Here is a 21,332-nt window from a genome sequence, read left to right on the forward strand (position 1 = left end):
AGCAGTCGTGTTAGTCTGTATTCGCAAAAAGAAAAGGAGTACTTGTGGAACCTTAGAGCTGTAGCTGTAGCTCATGAAAGCTTATGCTCAAATAAATTTGTTAGTTTCTAAGGTGCCACAAGTACTCCTTTTCTTTTTGGCTTCTGACAGTACTTTAAAAATAGCAAATGAAAGGTCAGATCATTTTCCTTTGTTTTGGCCAAGGATTTGGTCTAAAGATCAAACACAACAAACCTGCGGTGGCTCCTTGTTCACAAAATATACACTATGAGTGTAGTAGAAGGTTCTCTTTTCTAGGAATACCTATGAAAGATTTTATCAAATGTGCTTAATATTTGTTTAGCAAGTGGGTTTGTTTTCATCTTGATTAATTTCCAGGAAACCCTTGTAATAAAGTTCTAGCAGGAGACATTTCCAACGTATCCTATCATTTATTTTTCAGGTCACTTCAAAAGAGGGGTGGCTTGTTTTGTTTTGGGTTCACTCCTATTTTTGTCTTCACGTGGCTTCAGAAAATTTGTGAGACTGATTTGATTGCATTGATGCTGGTAGCCAAAGACTGGCTGTTTATAACTGAGAGGTATCATCAAGATTTCACAATATAAAAGAGTCTTTGATCTGATGCATTTTCCAGCGAGACGGGTGGCTAGGAAAGGATGATGGCAAATTTCAGACATTGCTACTATTACAAACCTACGTACACAGTGAAGTGTACTTTGGACAAGAGAAGGACCAACGAGTTGCCCAACAATTCTATCTAGACAGCTTCATTTTGCCAGGTTAGAACACATCTATGATAAATGATAATAGAGCCTCCTGTTTCAGATGAAAACATTTGAGTAATTGATACATCTAGCTAAATCTGCCTCTTTTGGGTCAACCACACTCCTTTCAGGATATCGCCATAATAAATGTAGAAAGCCTGTGGTCCTGGTGGTATGCAGTTTCTGAAGGATGAATGAACTGGAAGCGTTAATAAACATCAATCAGGGATAAATCTGCATTCACAGGGAGACTGTCTAAGCAACCCACTGGGGTTGGAAGTGTCCTCTCAAAATAGCATATGTGACTCCAAGAATTGATAAAGATCAGTGGTGTAATACAGAGATTGCTAGATGTCCCTTTGACACATTATTCCAAATTTGTTAGATTAGCCCTGGAAATCTGACGAAGCAACATGTTATTACCCCATGTTCTGGCTACGCAAAATTGCATCCAAGGGTTGATACACATCGTATATTTGTTTTTGCTGTGCAAACCCTCACTGATTTCATGGTAAGATCTGTATTGTAATGGTTCCATTGACACCATGTCAGGTCAAAAGATCTGTTCTGAAGATAACAGAAGTATCGTATTAATGTACATTACTCCTGCGACCAAAATGCTGGGAAGTACTTGACACTGAATTCATTTTAGATCAACAGCCTTCTCATTACATAACAATCTCCTTGCTTTGACAGGACTTGGTACAAACAAATTTGCACTGCAAGAGCTCTTCTGATCTTCCATGGGATCTGCAGGTGCTCAGCCCCTCTAATGATTGGCCTATTGTTTCTAGCCCAGCGATGGGCACATCTGATAGGATAGAAGTGTCTCACAAGAAGACACACGCTGCAATGGGCCATACACATTTACCTTGGAATCATAACAGGGACCAGTCATGTTAGTGGCACAATATGCCCAGCTAGGAGTAGAGTTTTGTTTAGTTTGAGTACGACTATTAAACTAAATTAATTCAGTGTCCCCAGCCAGTATAAGTGAATTCACAAGTGAGAAGACATCCCTACTTGAGGTTGCTACTCCCGCTTTAATTAACCAGACTTGGGTTGGGATTGTACTACAGACGATAGGGAGGAGCACCTGTTACTCTGGGGCGGGCAGTAGAGGGAGGGCTGACTAGAAGGCACTCCCATTCTTAGCCTTAGCATTGCGCTATTCTGCATGTATTTATAAATAACCACTGTGGTGTCAATAGCTCAGCCATGGAGCTGCTGTGTGCACCATTATAAAACATTATAAACCATTCTCCCCAGGTCACCGTCTCACTTGGCCATTACACCAGCTAACGTCAGCGGGCTGAAGACATGTTTAAACACATTATTTTTACGTGCAGTGAATAAGTGTAAAACATCCCGTTTAAAAAACCAAAACCCGTACCCCATGGGATGGTGCCTTTGTCAGCTAAGCAGGGCTGTGAGTTAATCTGATAGCATGGAAGGAAATCACTTTAATTTCCTTCCCTTTATTTTCTTCCACTCCAGCACAGTTATATAGATACTATTGCGAAGCCGAGCCTGGCTTCTCATCAGTTGAGTTATTTCCCCGTAGATCGGTTCAGATATAATGTAGAGTGTCATAATTCCACCCTCCCGCAGCTCGCTTTGGGGGGAGAGAAGCCACATTCTGACTGGCTTGGTTCGTTATTGTTAATGGGCGAACAATAGGCACATCTGTCCTTTCTTCCGCTATAAAAGCACCTTAGGTAACAAGTTTTTCTTTCTTTCTTTCCCTTTGGAAAAAACAGCGGCATGTGGGAGCTGGAGCGTCCTTACAAATGCTCGGTTTTCACAAGCCGGACAGTTGACGTTTGTTTCGTCCTGCTCCCCACCCCCACCCCCCCCCCAACACCTCCCAAACTCGCTCTGAGCTCATTCCCTGAAAGGGGGAGGGCTAAGGGGGGCGGCTCCCATTTAGTCCCAGCAGGTCCAAGGACTGGAAAAGCTGCCAACTTGAGCTACTCCTCTAGAGCTGCAGGCTAACGGGCTTGCGGGGTTTCGGAGGGATGGGGGGAGAAAAGATGGGAAGGGGAGAGCGGAGGAGGGGAGCTGGGGTCGGGGAGTGAAGGTAGATCATCTGAAACATGGTCGCCAAATATTTACAGGTTTCAGAGTAGCAGCCGTGTTAGTCTGTATTCGCAAAAAGAAAAGGAGGACTTGTGGCACCTTAGAGACTAACACATTTATTTGAGCATAAGCTTTCGTGAGCTACAGCTCACTTCATCGGATGCATCCAGTGGAAATATTTACAATGAGGCTGTGTCCTCCCGGCTACCCCGACTTACAATAAAAGTTCCCCTAGCGAGAAGCAAAGAGCAGCGGGCCACAGGGAGCGAGGCGCCTCACACGGGGTCGCCTTGTGGCGCCCCCCCCCACCCCCCAGTAGCGATGCCCATCTCCCGGTCCCTCTCCCATTGCATTTCCCCTGGGGGGCGAGGAGGGGGGGCGGAGGGGACACGTGTGAACAGCCCAGCTCTCCTGGCTGCTGCCCCAGGCGGGGGGCGGCTCTCCCTCCCGGAGCCCCTGGCAGCGCAGCGGCTTTGCGGGTGTGTCCCGCGGCGGCCTGGCTTTTGTTGGCTGGCTGGCTCGGACGCGGCGATTTTTCACCTTGATGTGCCGACTTGAGGAAACCCGGAAGTTAATGTTAAAATTCAATTTAAGGAGGCTCGCTCACTAAAAATGCTAAGTCACCAAAGGGGAGGGGCCGGCCGCGTTAATTACACAGGGAAGCTCTGGCGCGTCTCCCGCACCTAGAGGGAAGGGCGACGGGGAGGCAGGGAGCCCCACCGCTCCGCAGCTCGGACCCCGCGCCCCGAGCCCAGCCGAGCTTGCCGTGCGGGTGGAGGTGATGGGTTACCGGGGGAGGGGCTCGCCTGCAGCGCACGGCACGAGCCGGGGATCTACAGTCCGGTTCGCATCCCGGGTTAAAGCGCTGATGGGGCTGTCCCCGGCCGGGGTGCAGCAGATCTGCCTCCAGCCCCGGCAGCCCCGCTCCGTGGGGAGCAACCTGCCGTCCTGGTGACTGGCCTGGGCGTGGGAGACCAGAGCCACGCTGCCGCTCGCCCTGCTCCTCCGGCTTCTCTTGCCAGCTGGGGCGCTCAGGGTCAGCTCCCTGGAGGGAGGGCTGCGGGCGATGTGAAGGGCCACACAAAACGGCTGGGGGGGGGGGGGGGAGCAGGGGTGGGCACAACCCTACAGCGGCCAGGGGCGGGTGTGCCCGGCCAGGGTGTGTTTCTGACCGGCACGAGCTCCAGAGCAGCTCCTCTGTGCTCCGCGCAGCCGAGGGGGTTGTGCTCGTTTTCCTGTCCGCAGCCATCTAATCTGCTGGCGGGGACATGCAGACTTTTGCAGCTCGCTGCCTGTGCGCTGAGTGCAGGCTCCCCCCGCCCCCTTCCCGGGGGGGGGGGCCGCTCCGGAGCTTGGGAGCGGAGAGAGCCGGCCTTAGATAGGAAGGAGAGACGGTCCAGCTTCCTTAATATGGACGGTGATGTCACGGGCAGGAGTGTGTGTGTGTGTGAGAGTGTAAGGAGGGGGAGGGGGTGTGCACGGGGCCGCCAGCGCGCATGTCTGCTCTCTACCAGCAGCGGCAGCTGCAGCGGCAGGCGCGGTGGCCAAAGACACTGAAACAGTAAGAGACATGGCTAGAGATGGCGAGGGACGCGACCAGACACCTACCGGGGCTGCTGAGGCTGTTTTAAAAGAGCGGGGGCCTTAAAATTGATCAACCGTCACGGGGGGGGGGGGCAAAAAAAATCACACAAAACGAGAGAGCCCCACCAACCCCCGCCCCACGCGCCTGATCCTTTGCACAGGGGGTGGAATCCTGCATGCCTCCAACGTGAAGACCTCCTAGGACCTTCCCACCGCAGACCAGATAGATGTGGTGTCCACAAGCCTGCACGAATAACAATGAACGCGCAGCTGACGATGGAGAACATTGGCGATCTGCACGGGGTGAGCCATGAGCCGGTGCCAACCACGGCCGATCTGATGAGCAGCAGCCCCCATCACAGGAGCTCGGTGGCCCATCGCAGCAATCATTTGCCAGCCCACCCTCGCTCCATGGGCATGGCTTCCATCCTGGACGGTGGCGACTACCACCACCACCACCGGCCTCCTGACCACGCTCTGACGGGACCCCTGCACCCCACCATGACCATGGCCTGCGAGACACCCCCCGGGATGAGCATGAGCAGCACCTACACCACATTAACCCCTCTGCAACCGTTACCTCCCATCTCCACCGTCTCGGACAAGTTCCCTCACCATCACCACCATCACCACCACCACCATCACCACCAGCGGATCCCTGGGAATGTGAGTGGCAGCTTCACCCTCATGAGGGACGAGCGGGGTCTGGCTTCTATGAACAATCTCTACACCCCCTACCATAAGGATGTTACCGGCATGGGACAGAGCCTCTCCCCTTTGTCTGGATCAGGCCTGGGGGGCATCCACAACTCCCAGCAAGGGCTGCCTCATTATGCTCACCCCAGTGCCCCCATGCCTGCCGAGAAAATGCTCACCCCGAACGGATTCGAAGCCCACCACCCTGCCATGCTGGGCAGGCATGGGGACCAACATCTCACCCCTACATCCGCTGGCATGGTGCCTATCAATGGGATCCCGCATCACCCTCATGCCCACCTGAATGCCCAGAGTCACGGGCAGATTCTGGGCTCTGCCAGGGAACAAAACCCTTCTGTCACTGGTTCGCAGGTCAACAGTGGAAGTAATTCAGGGCAAATGGAAGAAATCAATACCAAAGAAGTAGCTCAGAGGATCACCACCGAGCTCAAACGGTACAGCATCCCCCAGGCTATCTTCGCCCAGCGGGTGCTGTGCCGGTCTCAAGGGACCCTCTCAGACCTATTGAGGAACCCCAAGCCCTGGAGCAAACTCAAATCCGGCCGGGAGACCTTTCGCAGGATGTGGAAGTGGCTTCAAGAGCCAGAATTTCAGAGAATGTCTGCTCTCAGGCTAGCAGGTGAGCCTCAGCGGTTACTGCTGTGTTTGTGTGGCTAGGCAGACAGAGAGCTCAGAGCTTGCCCAGGACAAGCCCATTCCAATACGTATGTGCAGATAAATAATATCACAGGTCACATCACGCCTTGTATTTTGTTCCTTTCCAGTGCAATATGTCTCTCCCTTTCAAGTCTGACATTCCCGCTGGATTTCCTTTCTAGCTCCTTCACATGAAAGGGGAGCGTTTGATTTATTTGCACCGTCGTCCTTGTTCCTAAACAATGATATGCTAGGATGGTGAGGCATAAGGGCAGGCTGTGGGTGCTGTGATGCCAGTGCGCGTGTCTGGGGCTAGGGGAGAGAAACAGAGGTGAGGGGGGTCCTGCTGTGTACTGTGACACCCACAGGATCAAAATCTACCAAGTCAGGTCTTATTATATAGACATGTAACGCCTACATGTTTATACCTGTGAACTGTACACAACATTGCCTGTATATGTACATCAACTAGAAGATGCACAGAGGAGCAAAAGCTAATTGATATTTTGGAGTGCCCATGAAATACGGATCAGGCCCCGGATAAGATAGATATTTCCTGTTATTGCCTATGTCCATATTTGTATATTTGCAAATGCTTTCTGGTGTGAGGTACAGCCAACTGACCAGCACACAGAACTAAACTCAGCTGTTGTATATTAAATTGCTTTCAAACTTAACATTCTCTGTCTGTGTGTGTGCGTGTGTGTACTTTCTCTGCCTCTTACACACACACACACACACACACTCCTGACATGTTGGGAAACCCTATGGTGGAGACTTAGGTGAGGCTTCACAATATTTCAAGCACCTTTTTGTTAAATGATGTTACCCATATGTTTACATCTACCTTTTCGTCGCGTTTCTTTGGGGTTATTTGCTTGTATAAGAAATAAGAGTATCATAAAAGGCTGCCCAGAGCGAAATATTCATGTTTGTTTGTGTGATCGTGTTGTAACTGGGTTTATTACCTGATAATTGTGGGGTTTGTTAACCCAGGCTGTAGATTTAAAAAAAAAAAGAAAGAAAGAATGCATTTAAATGTTTCGGTGAGGTGTTGTGGAAATTGAAGCTAAGACCTCATAATAAATCGTTTTATACACTTCGGTGGATCTACTCTGTAACCGAAGTAGCCTTGTGACAAGGGTGAATAGATAATAGCTAAGTTGAAAGGGGAGCAGATGCTAGTTTCCTATTCTGCTTATTTCGGATCGGGCATTTTAGAACTTTGCTTTTTGACGCAAATGATACAATTATGGAATGTAACTTGTGGCTAAAGAGAAGGAATGGAATTGGTCAAAATTGCAAATGATCACAAGTATCATTAGTCCACAGAGTTCTGATTTACATAGTTCCAGTCTGTATATGCATGTGAGAATAAGTGTGTATTATGCACAATTTATGCACTGAGTCAGTAATTGGGGGCGAACAGAAATAGCACCTGGGATTAACAGGGCCATAATTCGCTAGTTCCGTTTCGTCCTAGGGAAAGGCTGGCTGTATTGTCTGCTGTGACCCGAACGAGCGGAGTAAGAATATTTCAATCCATTTCGTTTGTCTCTCTCTTTATTTTGTCCCCCATCCCCAACTTGTACTCAGTCATAGTACCGAGCCCGAGTTTAATATAATGGTGGTGCCTTGAGTGAGGGTTTGTTAATTAACTGATAGGTCTCTATTAATTTGTCCCTGGAGAATGCGAGACAGTCAATCCGAGTTGGAGTCAGGGTCACTGATCCGTTTCACAGACAAAAATAAAGGGAAGGGCCAAATCTTCTCTTTCCAGTGCACAAATGGGTCTGCGCCTCTGCCTAAACAGTAGAATGAATACGGTAATAAATGCTCCTTGGCTATTCGGAGGCCCCAAACTGGCTACACGTTTGATTCCTCGCCTCCTTTTCCTATGCTTATGCTCGCTTGGCTTTGGAGTCTGCACTGGTAGTAGAAAGGGGATCTAGCAGTGATCTTTTATTTCTCAAACTGGAGATGGTCTCTCTACATTAACAGGGGCGGATGAGGCGGGAGGTGTAGCGCAGTTTCTGGTTTTCTGACTCCTCCAGAGTCAAGTAGGTTTCACAGGTCTGATCTGCCAGAAAATCCCATTCTCTCTCTCTCTCTCTCTCCCAATAACAAACCCCACTAAAGGTAAATCCCAGCCCTGCTGCGGCTGTCCAGAGAGGAGGCGGGGGAGGGATGGAGTTGGTGCCTGAGATCTCCCCTTAACGATTGACAGGGCGAACTTCGATTTGGAGTGTATTTTTAGGACAATTTGGACGACCTGAATTTCCACTTATTTACATAGATCGATACTGGAAACAACCACTTGAATTAGAATATGTTGGAGCCCCCTTCTTGGCATGAGCTGAAGGAAATTATGCCAAGCAGGCTGGTCTGCTGAAAAGAAGATAGATGGGAGCTGGGGGCCGATTTCTGTAGTAAAGGGTTGATAAGCTACTCCTCGCACTTCCAGAGATTCAGAGAATCAGGCAGCATTGTTCGGTACTGTCCCAAATCAGCCCCCCCCCCCGAATTCCTCCTCCAGCCCGCCCCATCAGGACAGCTCTGGGGATAAGTGGATCTCCATAATCTCTGTAGGAAGACAAAGACTCATTATTCCGCCCTCTCCTTCAAATCCAACCTGAATGCTGGATATTTGCACATGAGGGAAAGAGAGACCCATCCCTAAGGGTGATTTAAGCAAACGTGGACCTGGAGACACAGCATCTATTCTGACCTGGGGGAGGGAACGGGGCTCTGGCTGCGACTATTTATTTTTTAATCCTTCCGGCTTTTGTAACAAGTTCCTGCGTCTCCCCTGTAAATATTGTAGGACAGTTAGGATCTGAAAGACAGATCCGGATCCTCTCATGACCAGTCACCGTGCCTTTTCTGTCTAGCGTGTGTCCCTGCAGGGGCTGGCGATTGGGAGCGACTGAGCCTCCTAATTATCCGGGACTCTGTTGTGTGCTTGTTGCCACTGCCCGAGCTCCGGTCCCTTATCCAGGCTGCTCTGCTAAACACCCACTCTCTGTTCTCCGGGCTTGCTGCCTGTCTTGTGACCCCGGGCAAGAGCTCCTTAATGGGGGTCTGCTCAGCGCCTAGCCCTGGCATTGACCTCCGTGGCCCCAGGCCGGGCCACTCCTTGTCTCCAGCACAGCAGCCACCGAGTGGGATTGGGAAGGGGACGCAAGGCTGATGCTCACAGACGCAGGGCTGCAGCCGGTCCCGGGCACTGGGGGGTGTGCACTGCCCGAGGGGAGGGGAGAATCCCTAGGAAGGACTCCGAGCCTGGCCGGGGACAGGGGGAGATGGGGAGGGACAGACCTGGAGCCCTGGGCCAGGAGAGGCCCCCGGGTTATCCTGCCACATGGGGGAGGCAACAATCGTCGCGGACTCAGGACAGAGCAAAGCGGCAGCTGCCTGGAAGAGCTCGGGCAGTGGGGGTCGCTCGCTCCCATTGCGGACTGGTGGGGTACCCCAGGGGAGCAGGAAACGGTGCGATGCGTCACCGCCCTGGGCTCTGCCACGGCCCCGAACGGAAGAGGGTCCTGGGCCGGAGATCCCTGCACCTGCCTGGCTGGAGGCGAAGCCCAGCGCCCGGCTCGGGCCTGCGAAGGGGCAGTTCGGGAACGCGTGTCTGTTTACAGGGAGCTGATTCCGGATCGATGGGGCTCTGGGCGCTCACACGCACCGGGCCGGGGCCTTCTCCAGGGCGGACGCCAGCCCCTCCCATCCCCCGCTGTGGGTTCCCAGCACAGCCCCCGGCTGCCCCCGCACCCCGCCGGTAGCCAGTGGGCGTTTGGGGGAGCGCTGGTTAGTTCTTGGGCTGGCCCCCAGTAATGCGAAGTGCCCGCGTTCAGGGCAGGCTGCCATGCTCTGGGATGCAGGCGTTGCTAGAAAGGCAATCTGCTGTAAATGCATAAACTATCGATTTTATTTTGTGCAGGTTTTAAATGTGTGATGATCTTACTAAGTGGTAAAAATCTGCCCCAATTGATATTGATGTATGAACATCAATTGGAAATATCATAAATTACTCCAGCCAACGCAAATTAAATTTCACGTCCAAATTATAACTCACTCTCGGGCATTTAGAGAATTATCAGGCAGATTAATATCCCGAGCAGGCTGTCAGACTCTTTATTTATTTTCTGTGCGTTTCTTGAAGCCAACATCAAGAAGGCAACAAGGAGAAAAATAAAACCCTGGTTATTTTAGGCTTCACAGTCTTGTCCATCACTTTATCTTGAGTATTTGCCCCTTCCAGCGATCCCTGGGGGTTTCTTACCTCCCAGATTACACTGAAGCTCCGACAAATAAAGGGAAAATTGGTAGTTACATGGAAGCTGTATTGAGGTCTTGACACTTCCTGGGCTGTCTCTCGAAATGTAAGCAGAACTGCTAATTGCAAAGCTGACCTCTTCCAGCCTCCATTTTATTCACCCCATCTTCCTTCTCATCTCCATCCTCTTTTTCTTTGTCTGGTCCCCCCTCTGCCCGTCAGCACTGCATATTTATCAATTTACCCGTTTTTTCTCCTTTCGTCTTAGAAACTTATTCGCTCAGGGATGATTTCTTTTTTTGCCTTCGTGATGTTTAAAGGGGAAAGTCAAGGATTAGTCATTATTATGAATATTAATACAAGGCTAGCGACCATCTACAATCTGTTGGGATCGGGATGGCGATTTATTTTAGCGTGCAAGGTAGAGTTGACAAAAATAGCTTTAACAAGAGTGAAGGCTTGACACGACAGAGCTAGCCCAGGAAAAAGAAAAGTGCCCACCTCGCTGTGACTGGATATAGGGTCTGAAATGAGTCTGTCCAAATGATGCTCTCCGAAAGGCGTGTTTTGAAAATGACACCAGAGCCACACACATAGACAGTTGCCCAGCCAAGGGAGACTCAATTCAGAGCGCGAAGAAGGTAAAACGTTAAGGTGAGCTCGGATCTGGAAATAACTGAACAATACAAGAGAAAGCTACAAGTGCACAGGGCTGGACTGGAGTTCCCCTTTGATACAGAACTCCCCAGATCTATTGCACAACGAGGTGGTCCGAAGAGACCAGAGTTTATCAAACGGCAGCTTCCCAGCAGCATGTTCTCAAATAGACTCTTTCATTGATGCATTTTATTTCCAATTTCTAGAGACAACAACGTCCCTGTTCTCCTCTGAAGGCAGCAAGTCCCCAGGGCTGCGGCGCCCAAGGAGGGAAGCTGGGCGCTTTCGGATATAGGGAACATTTCCTCTGCAAATGGCTCACCCTAAATTGCAGGCGAAGGGTTTGCCCACAGGCGCTGCCCGCTGCTGCATGGCACACGGTGACTTTGTTTCCTAGATCAGGAATCAGTCAATATCTTCTAGAAACCTAATTTAAAAAAAATCGTTGCTTTGCCTCCCCCGCACTTGTTTTCCTCCATAAGAAATTAAATCTCAACTCAGCTGAATCCTGGGAAACCGAAGAGAAATTCTCACCAATTTAACTGTAAAGAAATCAATACTGTAATCAGGGCAGTTTTCCCATTAAATATGAAATCTAATGAACGACGTTTGCAACATTCACCCTGAAGACTGCTGTGTGCAAACTCACCGCGTGCAAGGAAAGGTCGATGCATTTTTGATGTTAGCAGATCGTCACACGAGCAGCCAATTAGTACATCATTAGAGATCTCCTTAATATTTACACAGTGGAGATTATGCATAAATATATTTGCATCAGAAAAGATACATTAATCGATTTTCGGTTGAACATTAATGTCTTGCTGCTTGTTTTAGTTATGGAGAGCCCATAATTGTGGGGTTTTTAAAAGACTGTAAATCTCCCTTCAAGGAAACTGAAGAGCGACGCACCTGCAGTCTGATCATTAAACAAACCACCCCACGCCCATAGGCCTGTGCCTTGCAAAGTGGACATCTATTTACACATCTCTGTGACTTGTACAAGTGCTGTTTGTTAGGGAGAGCGCTCTGGGGAAAGGTTTCTCCTCCTGTGTGTTTGTTTTATGAATTAATTGCTAAAGGGAATCGAGTGCATTAGGGCATTCCAAGCCTAAAACAAGCAATGAGGCTAGGCGATTTTTTTTTTAAGTTCACATTTCTTTTCAGATCTTGGGGGAGGGTAAAGTTCCCAGCTGTGCATTTCAGAGGATGCCTCTGCTTCCCCCCAGAACAACTCATTAGCTGCCATTTACCTACAGGTCACGTGTTGTATCAGTTAGCAACCAGCTTTGTGGTTTTGCTGGGATTGCTGTGAAGTAACCTTTTAAATAAGATAAAGTTAACTGCATTCGCCCTAGCTGGTTTGGCAGATAGCAGCAGCCGGTGACTCAAAATGATAAGGGCCGAACCAGAAATCCCATTCCCCGGGCAGCTAGTAACAAGCGATCTGAGAAAGTCCTCCAGTGAAGAATCTGCGATTGTTTGTTGTCGGTGTCCTTGTAGCCTGATTGATTTATAACCAGCTAATACACGGCCTCATTTGCTTCTTGTTAATATTTATCCAAAGGAGGGACTGAAGGACTGCTTGGCTCTCTGGTAGCATGTCAACAGGGAACCGCGTTCCTCTGGGCCGGGCTTGCAGAGCATTCTGCAGTCAGAAACAGGGGCGGCTAAACACAGGGAAGCCGCAACTTGCTGTATGAGATTAGAAACACACGCAATGCTCAGGGCATGGCTTGACGGGCTCGTGGCTACCTGGGCCACCCTGCCTCTCTGGTGTGCGAGCAGCCCATAGCACTTCCGCAGCAACGCCAACATTGCTCCCTGAAACGAGCTATACCAAGGCATTAGTGTCAGGAAATAGAGCTGCGGTGAGGGGCTCGAAGGGGTGACACTGAAGGGGCTCTCTGCCAGTCCCGAAGTCTGACGGATGTGATTGATTCTTGTGACGTGAGCTGGAGCCAGTTAAGGGCTTGACTTTCGCTGGGTTTTCATGCACTTTGAACAGGCAAATCACCTGCTTCTGTGGTTCATTGTCTATTTCTTATGAGCAACAAAAAAGCGTTTCTGGATTGCCTGTCACCCGAAGGGGGCAGGGGCAGCAGAGAAAGGGACTTGCTTGGTTCCAATGTACAAAAGCGGTGTAACTAGGAAGAAGGATGACTTGCAATGAGTTGCAAAAAAGGTTCAGCCCGGGTTAACCCTGGCTATAGCCACAACCATGCCGGTTTGCTTCGCTGGAGCTCTTCCGTTTGAAACCGGTCTTCCCTGTTTCTTTTTAAGATGCTGACATAATGTAAATGGTTCACATCTCTGGTTATTTATTTGACGTGGCAGAACTCTTCTGAAATCATAGTGTGCTGGGAGTGAAGCGCATTGGGATGCGGGGACAGGAAGCTGTGGGAGAGGGGGTGATAAACAGATAAAGGAGGATTTGGGGATTACCTTGTTAGTCAGTAACAACCCTTAGTTGCCACAACAGGTGTTTAAAGTTGTTTAAACATTCCTTTTCCCCAAATTACATTTTCCCACGGTTTCCTAATCATTATTCAGCTCTGATTTTTGTTTGTTTGTAATTAATCACGTTTTAATTGAAAGACACACTGGTGCTGGGCAGGGAATGATATTTTAGAAAGAAACTGTAAGAGGAAGAGAGATATTAAGGGGATGTGATTGTCCCTGGTGGTTCTCTTCCGGACTGCCATTTTGATGATGATGTGAGATTGCATCAAAATGGGAGCTGCTCCTGGCCTTTTGGGGAAGGCCTCTTGTCTAAAGTCAACCCGGGATTGTTTCCTTCCAGTAAAGAAATGGGGTTTGACGAGGAAATGTGCGCTCAGGTAAATCCCACCCGCATGCAATGCAAGGATCGTCAACTGCAACTATTCCAAAAAGAGGTGTCACAGATTCACATGCAATTGGAGGGGCTGGGACCCAAGCCTGACTGGGACCCCAGTTCATAGACACAGCCTCAGTACATACACAGCGAGTGGTGGCATAGTCTCACCGTTCCTGAGACCTCTGTTGGACTTGCTGCTCATAATTTCTTCTACAAACTAATCTCCAATAGTTGTGTTGTTATTTATTTATATATATATATATATATATAGTGCTCATTTGAAGTGTGTGCACTGTACACAAGACTATCCGCTAATCTGAATGGAAAGAAATCAGTTAATTTCATCATACTGTCCGCAGATTTCTCACATCGCCTCTCAACAAATTAAAGAAACATTGTGTGCGTAATATTGACATGCTGCCCTACATTTCTATGGCCATTTTACTTCCTTGTTTGCGTCATGCTTGTTGTTCAGAATCCATGCGCCATCTACTGTCCAACAGTAGCTAGTGCGAAAAGCTGTAAAGTACCAGCTGGTCTTTATACCAGTTGCGAGTTCTAATTGATGGGTGCAGGGTATTTTGGAGGAGTCTCTCCTAGAGAGGCATCTGTTGTTTCTGCGGCACGTGTCGTCGCCTCTGAACGTATCAAGTCCTAATTAAGATACAAAAATACAAACAACTTTCACGAAACGGTGCAAACATCTGGTTGCCAACAAGTTGCTAATAAGAGGACATGTTCATTTCAGTCGCTTGAAAGGAAAGTTTTTCTGTCTGTTTCTTTAGGGATTAGGGTTCATGTGAATGAGACTCTATGAAATGAAGACTAATTTTTCAAGCAAAACGAAGGCTGCTCCTTCGCTTATATGTGAGGGGGGGGGAAGTCTATTGCCTTTTTTTTTGTTCTAAACTGAGTTTTGATTGATAAGCCCATCTGAGCCAGAATTCGTGCACAGGTAGGGTTCTGCATTTCAGCACTTTGGACAGTTACCTGCCTGCTCCCCCGTTGCGATTTCTATTCGCAGATCTTAGTCTCGTCTCCTACTCCGCGTGCTGCATTTCCTGAAGGACTCACGTGGGAAAGGGTGTTGGTGACAGTATAAACAAAAAGGGAAACTACTGATTTCGTACAATAAAGTCATGAGAGGTAGAGAACAGGAGGGGTGAGCATATTGGCCGCGTGCTTCCAATGAATCATACAAGCCCAGTGAACTTTTATTCGGAAAGCTGATGTTCTCCTCTCTAACACAGGAGCAACAATAGCATCGATGATGCATAATGCCAGCGTGCAGGTAACCCGCTGCGAGGATGTCGCACACGCAAACTCCTCCCACCACTCTTTCCCTCCCTTCCCACCCACATTAGGCCTGGAGGCTTTAGCCATGCACATGCATGGGGACGATCACTCCAGAGAAGGCAGGGTGTTTCCATTGCTGTGACACCTGCAGGGGCATGACACCGCAATGCTTGGCGAATGCGTTTCAGTGGCTGGGGGGTGCAGGGAAATGCTGAAGAAACAGTGGCTAGGAAGCAGTGCTTAGCGGGTTACTGGTACCGTGCGAACTTGACCATTAGTTCGTGGGTGAGGATAATAGGAAACTGATTAGGAAGGGGAAAGAGAGAGAGAATTCTCTAGCTAGAAAGTGGTGTTTCCGGTCCCAGTTGGTGCATGGGGCGGTAGGGAAATTTGTCACAATGCTGCGATCTAACGCTGAGCACTTGCAAACCACGGCTGTCAAATAACCAGGAGGGAATCTCTCAGTACTCACAAAGAATGATCCTAAAAAGGCACAGATAGTGAATCCTTTCCTATCTATTCCTTTATTAGTTCGTAATTGAATGAACTCACGTCTTTAGCCTGGGCAGAGCTGTAGGTGCCCTCTAGCTGATCCCCACGGTAACACATCACAAAAGCAGCTCATACTTTGGCACAATTAGTGGGCTTAGGACTGAAGAGTAGGATTTGTTGCTGAGGTGCAGTAGGGGCTTCATCAGAAGCCTACTGGAGTCTTCAATGGGGTTGGGATCGGGGCCTACCTGAGCTGTGTGTAGCAGGTTGCACAAAAGCCTGGTGGCATTATACCCAGAGCCACACCAGCACCAAACCTGTCATTTTTGTGACCACTAGATTTATTTATGAGCAAATCAATACATGTCAACGTGACAGAGAGGGCAACTTCCTGCAGTATCTTGGTGAGATCATATTGTATTAAGTGTGTGAATGGCTTCTGTATAATTTTAGGTCAGGGATTGTATGCACTCCAGGGGGGGAGGACTACCACAGCTTCTCCAGGAAGGGAAAGCAGTAGCGGATGATCAGGGAACATCACTAAGATTATAACATCTGCAGGTAGGCACCACCTCCTGGGGAGGCTCTCCTATTCTGGTTCTCCAGAGACCAACAGATAAAGACAGGACTTTTGGATAAACAGCCTGAGCTTAAACTTACTTGGGGCCTTAGTTCTGGTTCTTGATGTAAAGAATGATGTGAACTTGTAACCAGAGGAAAACCCAGTTGTGAGGTTGGAAGGCCTGACACCTACCTATCAGAGCCCAATACTGGAATTGGGGGTGCTCTGGTAAGCTTGTTAGCATGTGGATAGGTTCTTTTATTGTTTCTATGTTTTTGTTGTAATGCTTTTACTTTAAGAATAAATGTGCTTGCTGAGAAGAAGCTGTGACATAACCACAGGAAATAGCCCTTGAAGTAAAAGCAAAGCACAGGCACTGGGCTTTTAGACAGACTGGCTTCCTAAAGCTACCCCAGTGTGGATCATGGAGATGTGCAGCCTTTAAACCCCTGTCAGAAAGGCATGAGATGTAGGCCTCCACCCAGTGGAGGTGATGGCCAGGAGCCAGAAATCTTTTAGTGGATGCACTTGAGGGACCATGGAGGAGAAATACAATGCAGTTACCCTACAACTATGACATTCAACTCTGACTTTAAATAAATATAAACTTATTTTCAAATATCATATCTTGATAAAACTAAAATGATGCTTCCTGGATTTGTTCCAAGATGCATCATCTTTTGGCCAATCAGAAAGTTGATTTTGGTTGTGTAATGGCAAAATAATCATTTGAAGGAGAATTTTCCAGGAACAAGAATAGTTTTGATGGTACCCCATTTTAGAGTGATAAAAATCTTCAATGCTAAAATTGGATATGTTCCCACAATGTTAAATGAAGGGTACATTGATTATTGTTCAGTAACTTTTACACACAGTATTATTGACTAACTCATAATGCTAAGGCCCAGATGGCCTAAGGATTGTTGTATTTAACTTTTTAAATGATTTTTTTTTCTGTTGGGCCACCAACCTGCTGCCACTTCAAACTAAACTTCAAATACTAGTGTACCACTTGTAATTCCAGCAAATTTTAAATAAGAAGACACAAACTTCCATTCTTTAGTGATTTTGCTACAGAAAATTGCAGAGAACCTTAAGGTCCTAGACAGTTTTAAAGTTTAGTGATATTAACATGAAATACTATGAGGGTTAGTCTGAAATGATAGAAAAGATTACTGACTTTTGAACATTCTAGCTGCTCATTTGTATGTTCTTGACAAACATTCTGAAATACTTTCATGAATATTTATGCAACAATGACACTGCAGAAATGCATTTTCACCAGTTTCAACAGAAATCAATATTTCTATAATTTCTCCAGGAGGAAGCTCTTTTGTATATGCTGACTGAAAGCATGTTTTAAAAGCAAAACAGATGCTTCATATAGCTTTAAAATCCCTGTAGACTGAAATAGCTACATTTTATCATGGTGAGTCTTGATTATCTTGTTTAATCTCGAAGCCTGCTAGCTACCCACTTTTTAAAATAACCATAATAAAATCAAAATTAAAAGTCTCTTTGAAACTGAGAAGTTCATTTATCCATATTACAAATATATTCAATTTTATTAACCAATAAGAAATATTTGCCCTAAGATGCTCAGAAGGAACTAAATATTTCATTACTTCACTCTGGAGGTCACAAAGGCATGAATAACTGGGGCAAAGACCACATCAGAGAGAAATGGTTACAACAGTGAGACATCGCATTATTAAATATCCAGTTTTTGCTCAAGCTAAGGCAGAAATTGAGTTGAGTATTTGTATCTTTCCTTCCTCTCTATACAACAAATGAGGAAGAGGCGCCACCTAGCGCCCACCACCGCTAACAGCTATCTAAGCGAGAGGAATGGCGAGCATGATTAAAATATTGATGTAGACACAAGAACCGTTCATTAAGGCAATTTAATCTTTGCTATTAATGTCCCTTCAATTCATCTGGGGTAATTAAGATGCAGTTAAAGTGATTACATTCTAATTACTTATGCTAGACGAACGAGCGTTTGCCACGCTAATGCGGTTAACTAAGGACTCAGCTAAAGAAAGTTAACATTTGCTTTAAATGATGTAACTGGAAAATCAGGTCCTTTCCCTATATTAATCCCGTTATCAACATATTCTGTAAGGATGACGTCAGATTACTGGAGCATGTTAAGGATCCCTCAACATTTTAATGTGGGGTAAGCCCAGGAATCCCAGCCCTCTTGAGTCAGCACCACTCAATCTGGATCACTTTGTTATTGCAGTGGAAGCAAATTAAGATCACTAATTTTCATACAGTGCTTATAACTGGGATGCTTACTATTAAGATTTTCCACTGAAATCTCCCTGGCCAATCTGTGGACATTCTACCTTGTTTCCCACAGAAAGATGCTTTACTGTCAAACTGCTCTTTTATTCAGATATTAAATAGCAACAAAGTGAGCAGAACTGGAATCCAATTTGACTAACGTAAGAGATGAAGTAGGAGGATATATCCTAGCACTCACTGTCCAAACATCTAGAGTGGAATAGGATGACAGTGAAATACTGCACTCTAAAGAAGCGTAAACCTGTACAGTCACTGTGTTTTTATACGTAAATGGGATTGATCTATGTCAGGAGTGGAAAGAAATAACATGGTGTAGTTTAGGATGTACCCAATGATTTTAAAACCATTAATATACTCTTCTGTTGGTGTGGGGGAGAAAGAGCCATTCTTTAGTGAACAGTGTAAGTGGCACTAATGTTTTACTGGGCTGGGGAGGCTTTCAGCTGTGAATGAGTCCTGGTGTGTTTGTACGGGCCTAGCCCAAGTGCAGGCCTGACGTTGCTTGGTGCCTCTAGGAACTACCATAGTACTCCTTTTGCACAAGGCTAGGTGACAGAGACAGCCACATGAGGGTCTCCCATGTCCTTCTGAACACCACTGAGGGCAGTGTGAATGAGATGGGGGCAAGTCAAGGACAGGGACCACATATACCCAGTGGCCCTAATACTATGTGTAATGGCACAGAGGGGCTGGGGCTGTCACTTCTGGCCAAACAGGGTTGTTTGGTTTTGTGAATGAATCACATTAAATGAACACAATTCATATAAGCTCCTAATTACGTTCTTATACACTCTATATTTTAAGAGTTCTGTGAGAATGTCATGTATTTCTATCACCATTCCTATGTCTTCACGCTCCATGTTTGTGTGGAGATGATATCCATGTGATAAATTAATTTACCATACACCTTTGACCATTTTGCCAGCAGTATGCCCACTGATTCATATTCTCTGGGACTATTTTTAACACCCCAACCCCCTAAGCAGCTTAAAATAGATGCCATTTAAAAAAAATCAATCTGTTAGAGAAACGTTTCCTCCTTCTCTGTCCAAATGTGGAATTTTCTCCAAGAAATCTCCCCCCCCAGGATGGGCGATATACAGTCCTGCTCCACTTGATGGGTTTTCTATACATGAAAATGTCACTGGATATTTTATGATGCAACAAGGCTAAAAGCAGGAACTTTGGAAAGAGATTGTTCCCAGCTTCACAATGTGGCTCAATCCCTTTTAGGTCCCAAGATAATGGGTTTTAAAATCATGACATGTTTAGGTTTAGAAAAGACATTTAAGGTAAATCTAGAGGGGGTTTGTGGCTCCATCTAAGCCTTGTACATTTGGACTCAGAGGGCTAGATTCACAAAAGTATTTAGGTCCCCATATCCCAAACTTAGGCCCCTAAGTATTGGATTTAGGTGCCTAAATCTCCATTTTAGACTCTATTGCAATTCACAGAACCACCTCCGAACCCTGTAGCTACCTAAACTTACTCGGCACCGGCATTTTTGCAGTAAAAAGATACTTATGTTTCTGCTCTCCACATGTGCTCTGCTGCCTCACTCTAGATGTCTGGTTTCAGAGTAGTAGCTGTGTTAGTCTGTTTCAGCAAAAAGAACGAGGAGCACAATCCAGTCGGTGTGCTCAGACCATGTCTACTGGATCAGGCCGCTCAGGCAAATTCAGACAAAATGGAGGAGACCATCCCTAATAACTTTTAGCCCAGTGGTTAGAGTACTTACCTGGGAGGTGGGCACTGTGGATAAATAATCAAACAGTCATTGGGCCAGACAGCGAGCATGAGAAAGTGCAAGCATGAGAATGACTCTATAGCCTGGTGGTTAGTGCACTCACCCAACATGTGGGAGACATAGGAACCCTGAGCTAGCGACTCTTCAATTATTTATCCACAGTGGAAAAGCTTCAACCGGAAAGACTGAAGGAGCCCCACATCAGAATGTCCCATAGCCCAATGGATATGGCATGCACCTGAGCAGTGAGGAATCCCTGTTCAATTCCCTTCTTCTCATCAGGTGGAGTGGGGACCTGAGAACCAGGGTCTCCCACATCCCAGGGAGTGCTCTAACCACTAGGCTAAAGGTTATGAGGAACATCTTCCCTTCCTCCCACCCGCTTCTTACAACAACACACCTGAGGCATTTAACTCTAAGAGATGGGTTCACAGCTGAAAATTGCTTGCAGAGATAGGTGCCTCCCTGCAACCTGGACTTAGGCACCAGGGTAACTAAATGATCTGGCTTTACAAGTAGGGGGATATGAAAAATTAATTCCAACAAAACATTTGAAAACTCTCTAAAACATTCCTAAAATAATTTTTCAATAGTATACGCAGAGTATATGTTAATGTGAAATAAGGGTTTTATTGGCATTAGCCTGGGATGTCATGCAGAATTCCTCACTCATGGGTAATGTGCATAAAAAAGCACATAGATACAGTTTGCAAAAGTATCTTTGGAATCTTCAGGATCAAAAGCACCATGTACTGGCAGCATTACTTATCCCAAAGTAGGGAGAGCTTGCAAGACTTCCCAGTTTTGCTCCACCAAGGTATTTCAGGAAGATCATCTCTAGAGTTTCCATGCTCGTTCAATCCATAGCATACTGTTGAAACTTCCAGCCATGCTGCTAATTGGTATCAAGTGCGACCACATGACAAATGCAATGGAAATTAGTGTGGTGTGAACCTGCCCACCAGGAACTGAACTGAGACCACTACCTTAATTAATATAGGACACCAAACAACCCTCAAACAATAATGATCTGTGGTCACCATTGACCTGGACCATGTTTGAAAACATGTCCTGTAGCCTTGAGGTGAAAGACACTATATCCCACCACCAGTCCACTTCTACTTTTTAACAAAATTACAAATTTTTAGATATATGAAATCACCATATTTGGAGCTGCATATCTGCATACATCTCTCTACAGTTGCATTGATACATACATCTCAGAAAGTAAGCAGACAAATAAATAAATCCACCAAAGCATAAACCAACAGTGTGTCTTGGTTTTTCTGTTTGCTAGGTGGTAGAAACAGGCTATGATACTGATGGAACTGCAAGAGTTTTTCAAAGAGAAACAGCTGAGCAATAGAATTCCATTT

The 21,332-nt window shown here is 46.8% G+C and overlaps 1 protein-coding gene across 1 annotated transcript in view; it reads left to right on the forward strand.

Moving 5' to 3' along the window:
• Nucleotides 1-4,028: 4,028 nt before the first annotated feature.
• The window catches only part of ONECUT1 (one cut homeobox 1), a 28,707-nt gene continuing 11,403 nt past the window's right edge, over nt 4,029-21,332 (forward strand). The window contains exon 1 of the mRNA XM_038420803.2: nt 4,029-5,763. Within this exon, the coding sequence (XP_038276731.1) occupies nt 4,686-5,763 (1,078 nt within the window). The 5' untranslated portion in view covers nt 4,029-4,685. The remainder of the gene's footprint in view (nt 5,764-21,332) is intronic.

Source organism: Dermochelys coriacea, chromosome 10 (genome assembly GCF_009764565.3).
Source record: "Dermochelys coriacea isolate rDerCor1 chromosome 10, rDerCor1.pri.v4, whole genome shotgun sequence".
Lineage (NCBI taxonomy): Eukaryota > Metazoa > Chordata > Testudines > Dermochelyidae > Dermochelys > Dermochelys coriacea.